Raw genomic sequence first — 15,519 nt, forward strand, 5'->3', positions numbered from 1 at the left:
ATCTGCTTATGATCGGAACTCGACACAGCTCCCATGCTACTCTCCATTGGAAATGAATGACTGAATGACCGGTCTGTCGCTTGTCGTTTGTCGGAGATAGTGGAAAGCCGGCTTGAAATGCAGTGGAACGCCATTATGACGAGGATCGTTTTCATTTTAAAACATAAATGCACCAGTGTAAATGTAGCCTTACATCTAAGGGGGCTGGGACGCATTCACACTACAGCCTCACGTGTGAACCACATCTCTGAGTGTAACCGGTGTAAACTAGTAGGTGTGTTCGACTTGACGCAGACCGACTGTGCAGTCCGATCGGTGTATTACAGTACCACGAGAGCTATAGAGAGCAGACTGCTCCGTATGCTTTAGATTCTCTCTCGCGGATGTCGAAACACTGATCGATCTGCGCCGCTTCTAGTTGAACACTAGTGCTGCAGACTTATTGGCTCACTGACATTGATGAGATTAACCCCTTAGGTATTGAAATTTGGTATCGAACGACGAGACGTTTTTCGATACTCGATGGTATCGAGGCAATTCGGTCGGTGCCTAAAAAGTATCGAACTCGATACCCAGCCCTTATTATAATGATTGCCTTTCTATTACTAATAATATAAAATCAATCATTATAATACTTTTTTGTATACCTTTTAATTCCTTTATTAGACAGACTTCTATCCGTATTAGACAGAACTGTTAAACAGCTACAGCAAACAATGAAGAAGGAGAATGTAAGCACTGTTTCAAATATACCGATATTTGAAAAATGCCAAATATTAGCCGATATATTAGTTGATCACTACTTTTTAAAGGGGTCATATGATGCTATTTTAAAGATCTTTATTTTGTGTATTTGGTGTAACAGAATATGTTGACATGCTTTAATGTTCAAAAAACACATTATTTTTCAAATACTGTACATTATTGTAGGTCCTCTATGCCCCGCCTCTCTCAAACGCTTCGTTTTCTACAAAGCCCCCTCCTTTGACAAGCGCAGTCTGCTCTGATTGGCCAGCTGACATTTCAGCAGAGGCTGTTATATCAGAAAGATTTAAAAAGCATGAGACACATAAATTTAATCAAGTCTCTTAAACATCCTTCATTCACAAAGTTATGCATGTTCATTTATTAGCCCTTGTATGGTGTTCAGGTCTGTGGGACCCATTTTCATTTTTTATCAAAAGAAAAATTATATATATATTTTTTCAAACTCAGACTCAGTGGCCTTGGCTCATTTTCTGTGAAGAACTTAGAAAAAATTTTCAATGACCACACACTGTACACCCCCCCCTACACATTTATATTACATACAGGATGTTCGGGTCCACCAGACCCGGGGCTAATAAACGTGTGGAATTTGTTGGTCCTGTGTACCTTCACGCTGTCCTCCTCCTGTCTGGGCCTGCTATTAGTATGTGTGTGTGTGTGAGAGAGAGAGAGTCTGTGAGAGTGTGAGTGTAAGAGTGAGTTTTGTGCTTCTGCCCCTGCCGTTCCCGCACAAGGTTGTAGCACTTTAATTCATAAATGTGATCTAACAAATGAGTTTAAGTGTGTTTCTGAGTAATTGAGAGAATATTTTTAAAGTATGCGTTTTGTTTGACCATATATACATACACACACACACACACACACACACACACATACACAGAGAGAGAGAGTTGTATCTGAGAGCAGGAGGAAAGAGGTTGAGTGAGTTTTGGGACGATGATCACTCCACACGCGTTTATCTAGAGTTTGTGACATTTGATTGACAGCTGGTGAAGTGGGTGGATCAGTGGGCACTTTGCATTCTGTGATGTTTTGTTTTATTATCTTACATTTTACATTTTATTTTTATTATTTTTAATTTTGATTTTATTTTTGATTTTATTAAATTTTTTCTTGATTGGCATGACAAAACTACATTGGCAGTATCAGTGTTTCCAGCATAGATGTGTACAGTGAGAAATAGTGAAAAGTGAAAATAAAAATAATGAAATGAAAATAGTAATTGTGCAAATAAACAAGTTCCATTAACAATACATATCTGTAGTGCATAAAATAACTGCATAAAATCCATGATTTTAAAGGAATAAAAAGTGGTATTTCAACAGATATTTTGTGGTATTTATTTATATCTATATTTATTTACATTTATTTGTTTGTTTATTTTTTTTGTCATGCCAATAAAGCTATTTGAATTGAATTGATATTTTGATATTTCTTTATCTCTGTGGCGATATGAAGATCTGATGTACACATACCTGTGACATTTCTGCGCACAGGGCATGTGATCTCTGCTGGTTTTGTTTTGTGAGGTCAAAGGTCGTGTCTCTTATCGCATTCCATCCTTCTCACTCACAGATTCTGAAGTAACATTTGGAGAATCTGCATTGTTTTGTTGGGTCACCATAGAAACGCCTGTCAGATAAGCAGACACTGTTGATTTCCTGGGAAGACGAAGTGATGCGCTGCTGTGTGTTTGCTGATCTGCACTGCCCTCGTGTGGCAGGAATATGCTTGTGCAACATTGATTTATTTAATATTATCATCACACAGTAACCTACAATTAGGGCTGCTTGATTAATAAAACCGGAAACCTGATATGGATTGTTGCAATTCTAAAATGGCAAAGGCTGTGATTTAATTATATATATATATATTATATATAGTGTATTTTAATAATAGGTAGTATAGTAGTAATAGTAATGTTTCCTTTATTTTTGTAGTACATTTAATATTTGTAATAATAATAATAATAATAATAATAAATTATTATTATTTTATTTTTATTATTATTATTAATAATAATAATAATAATAATAATAAGCCCTGCAAACAAGCACAGAAAGCAGTTTTTTTTCTCAGAAAAATCGCTATTAGATCTTTTCCTCAAACTGTGCAGCCCTACCTTATAATCTCCATTTAACAGCAGCAGTTTCTAGTGTTTAGAAAATGTGAAATGAAAATGTCTTTGATTAAAAAGTGTGATTTTTCTGTGTCTTAAAAAATACTATCAAAATCATATTGTATTGATATAGTTTTGAAATGGATTCTGATTAGTTTATGGCCCATGATGTCTTTCCCCTCCTCTTTCTGTTTGCTTTTCCTACTCTCTCTCTTTCCCACCTGTTTTCCTCACACTCTCTCTCTCTCTGACTGTGTTTGGTTGTCTTTCTCTGTATTTAGTGTTGATTTTTCTCTTTCCTGCTCCTGTACAGACTCTCAAACGGCTGATTCCTGACGAGGTAGGTGCACACGCGTGTGTTCTGTGTGTTTTAACGTTCTTCCCCGTCTCTCTGTCCCCTCACCTCCATGTAACACCACTGTCCCCATGACCTTTAACCTTTCACCCCTCACCATGTGTCTGTAGCGCACACTTTTCCTCGCGTCCGCCGTCACCCGTCTGATCACAGCTGACCTCAGATCAGTGTTTCTGTGTCCTGTCCTGCTGACAGCAGAAACTGATCTGACGTCAGTGTTCAGTGACGCCCACACACTCACTCACTCCTGTCACAGCGAGAGGAAGCGTTTTCATGAAACCAAATGGCTATGAATTCATATTTGTCAGCAGGATCATGAAATGAGGAACGTCTACACAAGAATTTGTAAAATAAGAGAACAGCTGCTAAAAATATAAATATTAAGCAGCATGTATAGTGCTTATAGAATATAGTTTCAAATATTTTTTTTCTCCAATATTGACCCAGTCAGACCAATACAGATGAAATAATATCAGGATTCATTCATTAACTAATTAGCTTGCTTTATTTACTAACAATATTTATTTATGTTCTCGCAAATTATTTACTAATTTACTTTTTAAAACTTCAGTTACATTTTTATTTTAGTTACTTCTTCTTTTTTTTTTTTTCTCAGTAAAAGTTTTTTTCTTTGCCCGGATTCAAATGTATTCAAATGGGTTATTTGGATCAAAAATATTTTACAAATCTGTTAATTTATTAAATATGATTTTTTTTTTTTTTTTAAATAATGAAAAATAATAATATCAGGATTCATTCATTAACTAATTAGCTTGCTTTATTTACTAACAATATTTATTTATGTTCTCGCAAATTATTTACTAATTTACTTTTTAAAACTTCAGTTACATTTTTATTTTAGTTACTTCTTTTTTTTTTTTTTTTCTCAGTAAAAGTTTTTTTCTTTGCCCGGATTCAAATGTATTCAAATGGGTTATTTGGATCAACAATATTTTACAAATCTGTTAATTTATTAAATATGATTTTTTTTTTTTTTTTAAATAATGAGAAATATTTTGGGATCTATTCATTTATTTTAGAAATGAATACATTTTAATAATATGAACTAAAAAAATAATATATAATAATTCATGATGAATTGATGTTGTTCAATGTTGTGTAAATTGTTGAAAGAAATATGAGATTATCATAGGACAAATGATAGATAGATAGATAGATAGATTTAGAATATCAGGCTTTATAACAAAGATAAAGATGCTGTTGTTCAGGATTGAATGTGATGGAGGATGTAAGTATCTTAGATTTTTCTGCTGCTTTACTCTCGTCTCTTCTTGAAAAGATTGCTTAGAAGAGCCGGATTACAGGATTGATCTGGAATTTCCTCAGACGCCTTTTGTTCTTGTTGATTGACAGACTTGATGAGATAAAAATATAAAGATAATTAAATTTGAGATGATTTCAGTTTACTGTTCCCAGCAGAGCATGTTCTGTCAATTAAACTCTGTTTCTCTGTTCAGAATGAAATACTAGCGTACTGTTTACTGCACATTGCATTCTGAGATTTTTTTTGTTGAGTTCTGATTATATTTCGCATCTTTGCCAGTAGGACATTTGAGTCCATGCATACAAAAATTTCGCAAACTGTGCATGTAGGATGTTAGTATGTCATTCTGAACATGCAGTGATTAACAAGATGCAGAGTGTAAAATCCTCCTGTGTGTTTGTGCTGTGGTCTGTCTGAGCTTTGACCTTTGACCTTTGACCCTGTGTCAGCTGGAGCGCTTCACCAGCATGCGGACGAAGAAGGAGAAGGGAGGCACGATGGGAAACAGACACTTGTCAGCTGCCCAGTATGAAGTGCCGTCCCAGAGCGCCTCGCTGAACGAGCTGTCAGATGAGTCTGTGCTGGAGCTGTTTGAGCAGATGCTGGTGAGTGTGTGTGTGTGTGTACCTGCTTAACCATATTTTGGGAACAAATTTGTACCCATAAGTGAGCTAAACCTGACAAAATCTCCATAAACCTCATTTTGGGCCCATTCCCATTTATAAAATCGGTAAGGAAAGATTTTTTAGAATTGTAAAAATGCAGTAAGTTTTCTGTTAGGGTTATGGTTTGGATTAGGGTTAGGTTATAATATTTAATAATATTTAATTTCTGACACTTTTGAGTGTGTGTGTGTGTGTGTGTGTGTGTTTGTTTGCCTGGTTTAAAATATACCTAACAGTTATTGGGGTCAACACTTTTTGGCATATCTATTAATTTCACTTTTTGGTTGGATCTATTAATTTATTACTGTCTGTAGGTGGATATGAACCTGAATGAGGAGAAGCAGCAGCCGCTGAGGAAGAAGGATATCATCATCAAGAGAGAGATGGTGTCTCAGTACCTGCACACCTCCAAGGCTGTAAGAACATACTCTGTCCGGCCGTCTGTCTGTCTGTCAAAGTTTAGTCTCAGTTGTTTATTTCATACATTAAGTGATTTATATGTATATCGTCATATAATAAGTTACACGCATCTACTGCTGTAAACACACTCTTTCAGTCCCAGCTTTGATGTCCAGTGTGTGTGTGTGTGTGTGTGTGTGTTAAATCTCACACATATTCTGTCTGAATCTGAATCCATCGGTGAATCTCAAAGGTGATGAACATGATCAGGTGCTCTTCCTGTGGTGGTTTCACACTCTTCCTGTCACACACACAGGATGTGGTTCATGCTGCTCTTCATCTGGATCATAATCTGATTTCTTAGCGCTGACATTTCATTCTATTGCCACAGGACTAGTTTGAAATTGTTTTACTAGGATAATTTTTATTTATTTATTTTTTACTTGTCTAATATTTACTCAGTCAGACCAACACAGATAAAATAATATCAGGACACATTTATGTAATACCGTATTGACCCGAATATAAGACTATGTTTTTTTCTTGGAAATACATCTGAAAAAACGCGGTCGTCTTATATTCAGGGTCTAGACTTTGACATGTCAATAATACACCCACAACACTAGGTGGCGCCAAATACGCATAAAACGAGTGTGCCATGAAATACGTAATGTAATGCGTGTTGTAAAGATCGCGAGTAAAAACAAAAGAAAAAGAAAACCTTACAGCTGCACGAGTCGTGACTGTCACGTTACCCTGATGGGAAAATTAAGTACTTGTAATTAGATTAAATTACATTTTAAAATGCTCGTAATCAGACTACAGTTACTTTTTTTGGGATTACATGATTACATATTATTCATGCAATATCAATAAATTATTCATAATTTATCAATTCTCCTAATTCCTCTTTTTCATCTTTTTAAATGTTCCTTTCTAAAATATCCTACCACTTATATACACTCAGAAAGTCTTTTGTGGACATTCACACAGAGATCAGTAGAAGGCATTTGTCTTTCAAACATTAAAAGGCACAAATTCACATTATTTCTTATTTACATGTAATGCAGGCATTCCCAAACTTTTTTTGTCATCTGAACATCTTTCATCTAATATATTTACTTAAAGTACCCCTGAGATTTGAAAATAAATATTGAATAATTAAGTATCACATTTGCATGTTCACGGTTCTCTGACGTTGGCTAATGGTCACATGGCATGCAGGTAAACAAATAAAATAATTCATTTTTTTAGGAAGTGTTTTATTTATTTTTATGTTATTTTAAAATTATTATATATATTTTTTTTAATTTATGTTGTTAATTTCAACGAATTGAATATATTTTCTTTCTTTTTGTATTTTTATATCAATATGGTACAAGATTATCCTATTTAAATCAATGTGACAAGTGAGTTAGGTCAAAAGTAATCTAAAAGTAATCCGAGTATATTACCTGGAATGTGTAATGTAATGGATTACATTACAAACTTACATTTTTGGCATGTAATTTGGAATCCGTAACGAATTACAATTTTCAAGTAATCTACCCAGCTCTGCCTGATCATATCGTAAACTCATTTGACCCTCTGTGTGTTTAGGGTAAGAGTCAGAAGGAGAGCTCGAAGTCAGCGTTGGTGTATATCCAGGAACTGAAGACCGATCTGAGAGACACACAGTTACTGAGCTGCCTGGAGTCACTGCGTGTGTCATTGAACAACAACCCCGTCAGGTACACACACACACACAGACACTTGCATTGAAGCGTTTCTATGTGTCTAATATCAGCTGATGGTTGTATGTGTGTTTCAGTTGGGTCCAGACGTTTGGAGCCGAGGGTTTGGCTTTGCTTCTGACGTTCCTGAGGAAACTCCAAGACGAGAGAGACGAACCTTTGTATGACATAAATACAGTGACACACACACACACACGTTCATTTTCTAGATCTTATATGAGAGTGATTCTTTATTGAGGGAAACTTTTAACTACTTTTTAAACCAATATTTCATTCACATTTAGAGCTGTAATATAAACTTAAGATGCCGTTGTAAATATAGTTATAACTAAAGGGTTCTTTTAGACACGTAACCCTGTAAAGCCTGACATATGACATAATAGTCAGAAAAATCTAATTATTTTTAATTGAACGGTTTATTGATCTTTAGACAAAATATTAAAACAAATCTAAAAAAAGTTTGCATATGTGTTTTTTGAGTATCTTATCTGATACATTACGGCTCATATATCATGATATAGTGAGAATATGAAGGAAAAAACACCTCAATTTTATTCAAGGCCCAAACTGAGTAAAAATATACAATTTGGTGCAGATGCTGATATTTACAGTGGGTACGGAAAGTATTCAGACCCCCTTAAATTTTTCACTCTTTGTTATATTGCAGCCATTTGCTAAAATCATTTAAGTTAATTTTTTTCCCTCATTAATGTACACACAGCACCCCATATTGACAGAGGGGTGCTGTGTGTACATTAATGAGGAAAAAAAATTAACTTAAATGATTTTAGCAAATGGCTGCAATATAACAAAGAGTGAAAAATTTAAGGGGGTCTGAATACTTTCCGTACCCACTGTATATGAACAAAAAATATGAAATTCTGATTGTAATGTAAATCAATGAGATCTTTGTAACAGTATAGCAGATACTTACATGTATCTCCAATAATACGTAATAGATGAGATTTAAATGATTAATTTGATGATCAAAGCATATAATGCAATGCCAGATAATGATGATTGAGAGATAAACATATAAATACGAACAAATTTATACTGATGAATATCATATTTCTGCTTCTAAATCCTCCAGAACATCTTGCCCAACAGACCTCCATTGTATTACTGTAAATGTGCTTATATGCTTAATATACATACAAATAAACATTCCTCAAAGAACTGATGATCATATTTGATACTCGTGATTTTTCATAAATTATGTCTGGATAATCAAGTGAAGCTATAGGTTACTTTATAAAAATCAGTAAAGATTTGACAGCAGAAAGACACATGAAGCACGAGCTGAAGGTGGACGTTTGTATAATTATACATATAGGACTTTAAATCTATACAGTCTAAACTATCAATCAGATGATGGAAGGCATTTAGTAAATTGTGTGCAGCAGGTTTTTCAGCAAAGTTTTGATAATGTTGATCATTTAGAGGCTTTAAAATTTGCTCATCAGATATAATACAGTTGGATTAATAAGGTAGTATTTTTATACTAATGTTAATGTATTGGCCAATCAGCATCCAGGATCTCAACTATCCATGATTTGAAAATGCACCTCAAGCACATGATGATGTAATTTGTCTCTCTCACTCTCTGTTTTTCACAGGAATGCTGGGATTGGTGTTAAATGTCAACATGAGATCATTCGATGTCTCAAAGCCTTCATGAACAACAAGGTCAGAACAGATATGAGCTCATACTGAATACAGACTGTGGAAACTGTTATTAACATCTGTCTGTCTGTCTGTCTCTCTCTCAGCACGGTCTTAATGCCATGCTGACGTCAGAAGACGGAATCCCTCTCCTGGTCCGATCCATCAATCCAAAAGTCCCGCACATGATGGTGGATGTAGTCAAACTGCTGTCCGCTATCTGTATCCTCGAGCGTCCAGGAAACACGTGAGTGTGAAGCTGAAAGCAAAAGCAGTGTTCACATACAGTGTGTTCAAATGGCGTTTCAATAGCCACACAAGCTCATCAAGTACTAATTAGACACCCAAGAACAGAAATCATGTTCACCTGAGGAAGTTACCATAGCAACAGTCCTTTAGGATCAATAAAATCATTAATACGGTCCTGTCACTATTGATCTCTTTAATGTAGCATATAGAGATGTAAGACAATAGGTTTGCACAAGTATTTAACAAATAAAACTAGTGTTTGTTTAAAAATTGGTCATCAATGTTATTTTAGTATCATAAATACACTATTATGCTTTTGTTTAAAGTTTAGTATGAATTTTATTTTTATATTTTTGTTTTCATTTTAATTGCAGTTAATGTTTTAGTATTTTTTTTCTTCATTTTTTAATGTCTATATAGTTTTTTTTAAGTTTACTGTATAGTTTAGTGCTGTCAAATTGATTTGATCACAATTAATCGCATCCAAAATAAAAGTTTGCTTTAATGTAATATGTGTGTGTACTGTGTATATTTATATGTATTTATAAATACACACACACGCGTCTGTGTGTATATATATATTCACAAACATGTACTGTATATATTTAAGAAATATTTACACACACACATAATAATTTAATTTAAATTAACATTTTTTTTATGGTAACATTTTTAGCCGACTGATAATTCCTCTTTCACATTTTCACGTTGTTTTTGGTATTTGAAGTAAAGATGGAATATAATAAAATGCAAATATTCGACATTATGAAACATCATGAAAATACTGAAATAAGTTTGAATACTATAATTACTAAAAATTAATTTAAGTTATATAGAAAAATTAAAATCTAGTAAAAATGCACACACAAAATTAACACTTAAACTAAAATGAAAATGAGAAACATGTATATAAAGACATATAAAAAAATGTAAAAACAACAAAGCCAATCATTTCACACTTAAAACATGAAAACAAATGAGCGTTACAAACCCCTAACGGCATGAGGGTGAGTAATTAATTACAGAATTTTCATTTTTGGGTGAACTATCCCTTTGATGTTTTAGTAATTTTGTTGTGAACCAAAACTTTAAAAAAAAAAACTAAAAAAAAAAAAAACTATGTTGACTTTAAAAAAAAAAACTAAAAAAATATGACAATAGCACACAACAAAATTGCTAAAACTTTCAAATTAAAACTGAAAATATAAAAATAAAATTTCAAAATATTAAGAAAATCTATAATAGTATCTCAATTATACTAAAATAACCTCACAGTATGTATACGCACTGTATAATGTGTCCAACAATCATTTAGTGTTTGTTTTACTTAGTTCATCACATCTTGTTGCTGTCTAACTCATCACTGATTTATATAATGGCACAATCAAAATTTCAGTTTCACTTAAGTTCTCCATCTGTATGTGTGTGTGTGTGTGTAGGAGGTGAGGTCGATTGAGAACGAGGAGCTCAAGGTTCAGTTGCAGGTGTTTGAAGAGCAGGCTGATGAAGACTCTGAAGATCTTCGCTCACGGTTGGACGATGTCCGTCTTGAGATGGAATATCCTTCACTGCTGACTTTAATCATCTGTCTGAGACACTTTTTGAAGAGCCCTGTGTTCAACGCTGGGCTTTGTAGACTTATTTACTTTGTAGATTTTGTTTTCCTGCATGTGATTGTAGTTCAGAAACTGGCCACCAGGTGTCTCAAAAGTGCAGAATCATTATTACAAGCTGAGACGATCCTTCAGCTCACAGAGCCTCATAGTTTACACTCTATAGAGCAGGGCTATGAATACAAAATATAAAGAAGTGTAGAATATGCAGGGGTGCACATAAGTGGTACGCAGGTGCGCATGCGTGGCCAAAATAAAAAAATGTGCTGTGTAAATAAGTTCAGACCGCTCATTTGACAGCTGTTAATGCACAATTACCATTTTAGATCGACAAACTGTAATACTCTATAACAGTGTTTCTCAACCCTGGTCCTGAGCGCCCCCCAACACTGCACATTTTGTATGTCTCCCTTATCTGACACCCATTTCAGGTCCTGGAGTTTCTTTTAATGTGCTAATGAGTTGAAAAAGCATAAGTCTAGGCTATCCACTGCCGTTTTCAAAACACAATGCAAAACTGCGACATTTCATTCACTGGTGCTCTTCAGTCGGCAGTGCATATACTTGCTGATTTTAAGTTAGAAAATGATGAAAATTCATATATTAAAGAAAAAAAAAAGTAAATGTTAGCATTTTATTTTAAGTTTACTATAAAAATAATTGTACTTTTAATTAATACACCCTTTTTATTTTAAAATATAATAGTATTATCACACTTTATTATTTTATTAAAAAGAAAACTAAATAAAGTGCAATAATATTATTATTATTATTATTATCACTATTATTAATTTATTATTTTGTATAGTTATATTTACTATGTGCAGTGTGAGGACCAAACCGAAACTTCAGGCGCTCTTATGAGAACCAGGCTGAAAAAACTTATGTGCACCCCTGAGAATATGGCCTTTTTGAATAGATTTTTAAATCTCATTTTCATGTTTTGTCCACCGGATGGCGTCAGAAATTCTAGGCTGGATTTTGTGTGTTTGTCACAACCAGTCTAAATCAATCATTCACAAAAGATAAACGGCAAGAAAAAAATAATTTAATTGAAATTTATTTGAAAGTTGCATCATTTTATAGTCTTAGAAATGATCACAGTGGAGCTGAATGAAATATAGTTATCTCATTAAAATAAAAATTCATATAATATTCACTGCAGGTATTATTTTAGTGTTATTTATTATAAATAATCAGCGTTTATTGCTATTCTGAATAAGTTTGCATTTCATTTGTAGTAGTTTTATGTGCATTTGCCATTTTTAATGTGTTTTAAAAATATTTTTAAATGATTTTCGTTTATTTTTAATTCAGTTTTAGAATTTTAAATGATTTTACTACTTCAGCAGAAACTTAACTTAATACCCCAGGCAGCATTTCTAATTTTCATCAAATATTTTATTTTATTTCAGCATTGTCTATTAGAATTTTTTTTTTTTTTTTTTTTTTTTTTAAATAGGTTTTTTTTTTTTTACTAATGACAAAAACACTGGACAGATGTATTTTCAGTTATGGAGAGTAAACTACATTAGACGTAACTGTTTGATGAGTTTTTGTTGTCGTTCTTTAACTCTGTCACTGATATGACTGAAGTCTTCCAGATCTTGATGAACACAGTGAAGGACTCTAAAGCTGAACCTCTCTTCCTGTCTCTGCTGCAGCACCTGCTACTGGTGCGAAACGACTACATGTCCAGGTATGAGCGCTCACCCTTCACCCTGCAGTGACCTTTCACCCTGTCTGAAAACTTCAGAAGTCACTATTGAATTTCGAGTGAGCTGATGCTGTCGATGCGTGTTGTATTGATGAAACGGTGGTTGACATCTTGGCTGTCATATCGCTGACTTGCATATATATAAGCGTGAGCTTGAGAGGTTATTTGACTGTCAGTCACTGAGGTTACAGCTGTCAGCCGCTCTCAGGTTATGTAAAATGGCAGAAAGTGAGGTTATTGTGTGGTTGCAAAGCAAGAAAAACACCTGTCCAAAGTTTGGATAGGTGAATGAAGGGAAGAAAAAAATGAATTGAATAAAAAAAACACAACCAGACAGAATACACAGGGGTCAGCCGCAATACAAAAGCTCTCTATCTGTCTGCTGTCTACATAGGCAACGTAATACATGAAATTGAACCTCATAAGTGACTGATTCTGAACCCTACATAGGCAACATAAACATTGTGCTGTTCACCAGGGTTATTATCGATAGCTAAAACTGTAAGGAAACATTTTCATTGCTTGAAATAAAACGGTTAAAACATTAATAGATTTTTTACTTTGAACATTAATTGATTTTTACTTCAGCTAGGCAGCCAAGGCAACATTTCTTGTTTTCATTTAGTTTGTTGAAGTACTAATATAAATAAACTAATAAATAAAATGTAAGAAAAACTATATAGAAATTCTAAAAAAAAATGACAAAAGCATGCAATAAAATAAACTTTTTTTTACTAAAATTAAAATAAAATCTACTTCAGAATATTAACAAAACCTAAAATAGTATCCCAGTGATACTTAACACAAAGTACGCAAGACTCAACTCTATTGATTCCCATAAAGCTGGTTACTGTGCTACTTGGGCATAAAAATACATATCACACAAATAATATTGATACTTTCCATTATTGAATGAAATATAATGAACACTTTTCTCTCTTCATAAGTTATCTTAGATAATAATTTTACTGTTCTCAGGGATTGTCTTCCTCATGAAGGATGAATTTAATCGAAACGAGGCATCTTGGAAGGTTGTGTAATTCTACTCTTTATCTGCTTAACCCAGCAGCGTTTGAGTGGCCAGCTGTAGGCGGGTCACTAGGTTGAGAACTGCGCTAATGTCTTTATTTAGTTTAATTGTCGCTGAGGTTACAGGTGTAACTGAGTTAGAGAAGAGGACTGATTTCAGTGTCCCGTCTGTACAGACATTATTGGATCTGCTCCAGTAGTGTGTACAGGACAATTTAAGAGTCACATCTGATAGTAAATACAGTCAATCCCAAACACTGACTGTTTGAACGTAGCCAAAGGAGAGTCAGGGAATGATTTAAAGCGATAGCACAACCAAAAATAGAGAATTGTGACAGTATTATTTTAGTATTATTTATATGCTATTATAGTATTTATTAATATTTTGATTTAGTTTTCTGTTTATATATTTCCATTTTAATTCTAAGTAGTAATTTTGTTATGTGCTTTTGCATGTTTATTGATTTAAAATATTTCTAGTTCGTTTATTTTAACTTCAGTTTTAGTCATTGTTGTGCTTCAATTTCAACTCGTTTCAGTTAGGCAACATTTCTAATTTTCATTTAAGTTTTTATTTTATTTTATTTTAATGAGTGAAAATGGTTTTTAATAGTTTTAGTTCTAGTTAACAACAACAACAATGCATTTTCACAGCCCTTGTGTTGCTCCAAACCTGTATGACTGACTTCTGTGGAACACAAAAGAAGAAAAAGACTTATGCAATTACAATGAACAAAGAAACTTTTAAGCCCCCAAAAAAGTATACAAAAGCACTATAAAAATATTTCATACAACTCAGGTCCTATATTACACATCTTCTGAAGTCATATGATAGCTTTATATGAGGAACTGACCAGCATTAAGCTGTTTTTCAAAGAAAATCTCTGTGCATTCCTAAGTACTGATGTCCAATTTGTAAAAGTGTTTTTGTCTGATTTGGATCTTTTCAGTGAATCGGTTGATTTGGTTCACAATTTTGCTTCATTTGGTTGTGAATTAGATCATTGAGTCAGTGAAAACCAGATCAATTCAATCAAACCTTACTGGAGGTGAAGATTTTCAGTTATTATAACTTGTGTTTAGTTAGTATTTTCTGTTTTCACTGCATGAGTCATATGGACTGCTGTCCAGATGCTTTTACATCAGTCTCTGTTCATTATAACAGCATGAAAAAGAGCAACCAGTACAGTCTTTTCAGTTTTCCTTTTATGTAACACAAAAGAAAAAAGTCTTACAGGTTTGGAACAAAATGAGGCATAATGATTCTTTTTTGTTGAACTGTCACTTTAAAAGACGATCGTAGTTATTCTCGTGAATGAGTTTGAGTTTATGGATAAAGTAAGGAAACAGGAGAGATGGATGCAATCAGAGACGAGGAGACGTTTGATTGATGGGCAGCAGGAGGCGGATGCGGTTGCCGACGGCGACCGGCTCTAAATAAGAACCCAGCCACTGTATGACACCCCCGCTTCAATTAACTAGCAGACACACACAAGCATGTATACACACACACACACACACACACATAGTGTGTGCATTTAAAGGTTTTCTTGGCAGAGAAATGATTGCAGCCCAGAAAAGACACATTTCTTTGATTTCTGTTTCTCTAACCTGCACATCTTAAGTCACCCACACACACACTCTTATTCTCTCTTAAACAGACAGCCTTTCATACACACACACACACACACACAGAGAGAACAGAAAAGAGCTGGTGGGAGTGTGAAAAGACACAGACAGATGGAGAAAGAGTGTGTGCGTTTGTGCGTGTGTGGTGGTTTGTAAACGCTTTCAAGATGTCAGAATTGTTGCTTGTTCCTTGTCTGCTCAATGTGATCCGACAGGCAGGAAATTGGAGAGCCTGTGTCTGTCCTGAGCCTCTCTCTCTGTGTGTGTGTGTGTGTGTGTGTGTGTGTGTGTGT

At 34.1% G+C, this 15,519-nt stretch overlaps 1 protein-coding gene across 1 annotated transcript in view; it reads left to right on the plus strand.

Annotated features, from left to right (window-relative positions):
• The window catches only part of LOC107747105 (protein diaphanous homolog 1-like), a 135,910-nt gene that overhangs the window by 25,720 nt on the left and 94,671 nt on the right, over positions 1-15,519 (plus strand). Inside the window, exons 2-11 of the mRNA XM_016561530.1 lie at positions 3,201-3,227; positions 4,977-5,132; positions 5,507-5,608; positions 7,191-7,321; positions 7,402-7,485; positions 8,944-9,013; positions 9,097-9,236; positions 9,448-9,451; positions 10,678-10,796; positions 12,434-12,550. Coding sequence (XP_016417016.1) covers positions 3,201-3,227; positions 4,977-5,132; positions 5,507-5,608; positions 7,191-7,321; positions 7,402-7,485; positions 8,944-9,013; positions 9,097-9,236; positions 9,448-9,451; positions 10,678-10,796; positions 12,434-12,550 — 950 coding nt within the window. The remainder of the gene's footprint in view (positions 1-3,200; positions 3,228-4,976; positions 5,133-5,506; positions 5,609-7,190; positions 7,322-7,401; positions 7,486-8,943; positions 9,014-9,096; positions 9,237-9,447; positions 9,452-10,677; positions 10,797-12,433; positions 12,551-15,519) is intronic.

This window comes from Sinocyclocheilus rhinocerous, unplaced genomic scaffold (assembly GCF_001515625.1).
Source record: "Sinocyclocheilus rhinocerous isolate Xijiao unplaced genomic scaffold, SAMN03320098_v1.1 scaffold168, whole genome shotgun sequence".
In the NCBI taxonomy this organism is placed as follows: domain Eukaryota; kingdom Metazoa; phylum Chordata; class Actinopteri; order Cypriniformes; family Cyprinidae; genus Sinocyclocheilus; species Sinocyclocheilus rhinocerous.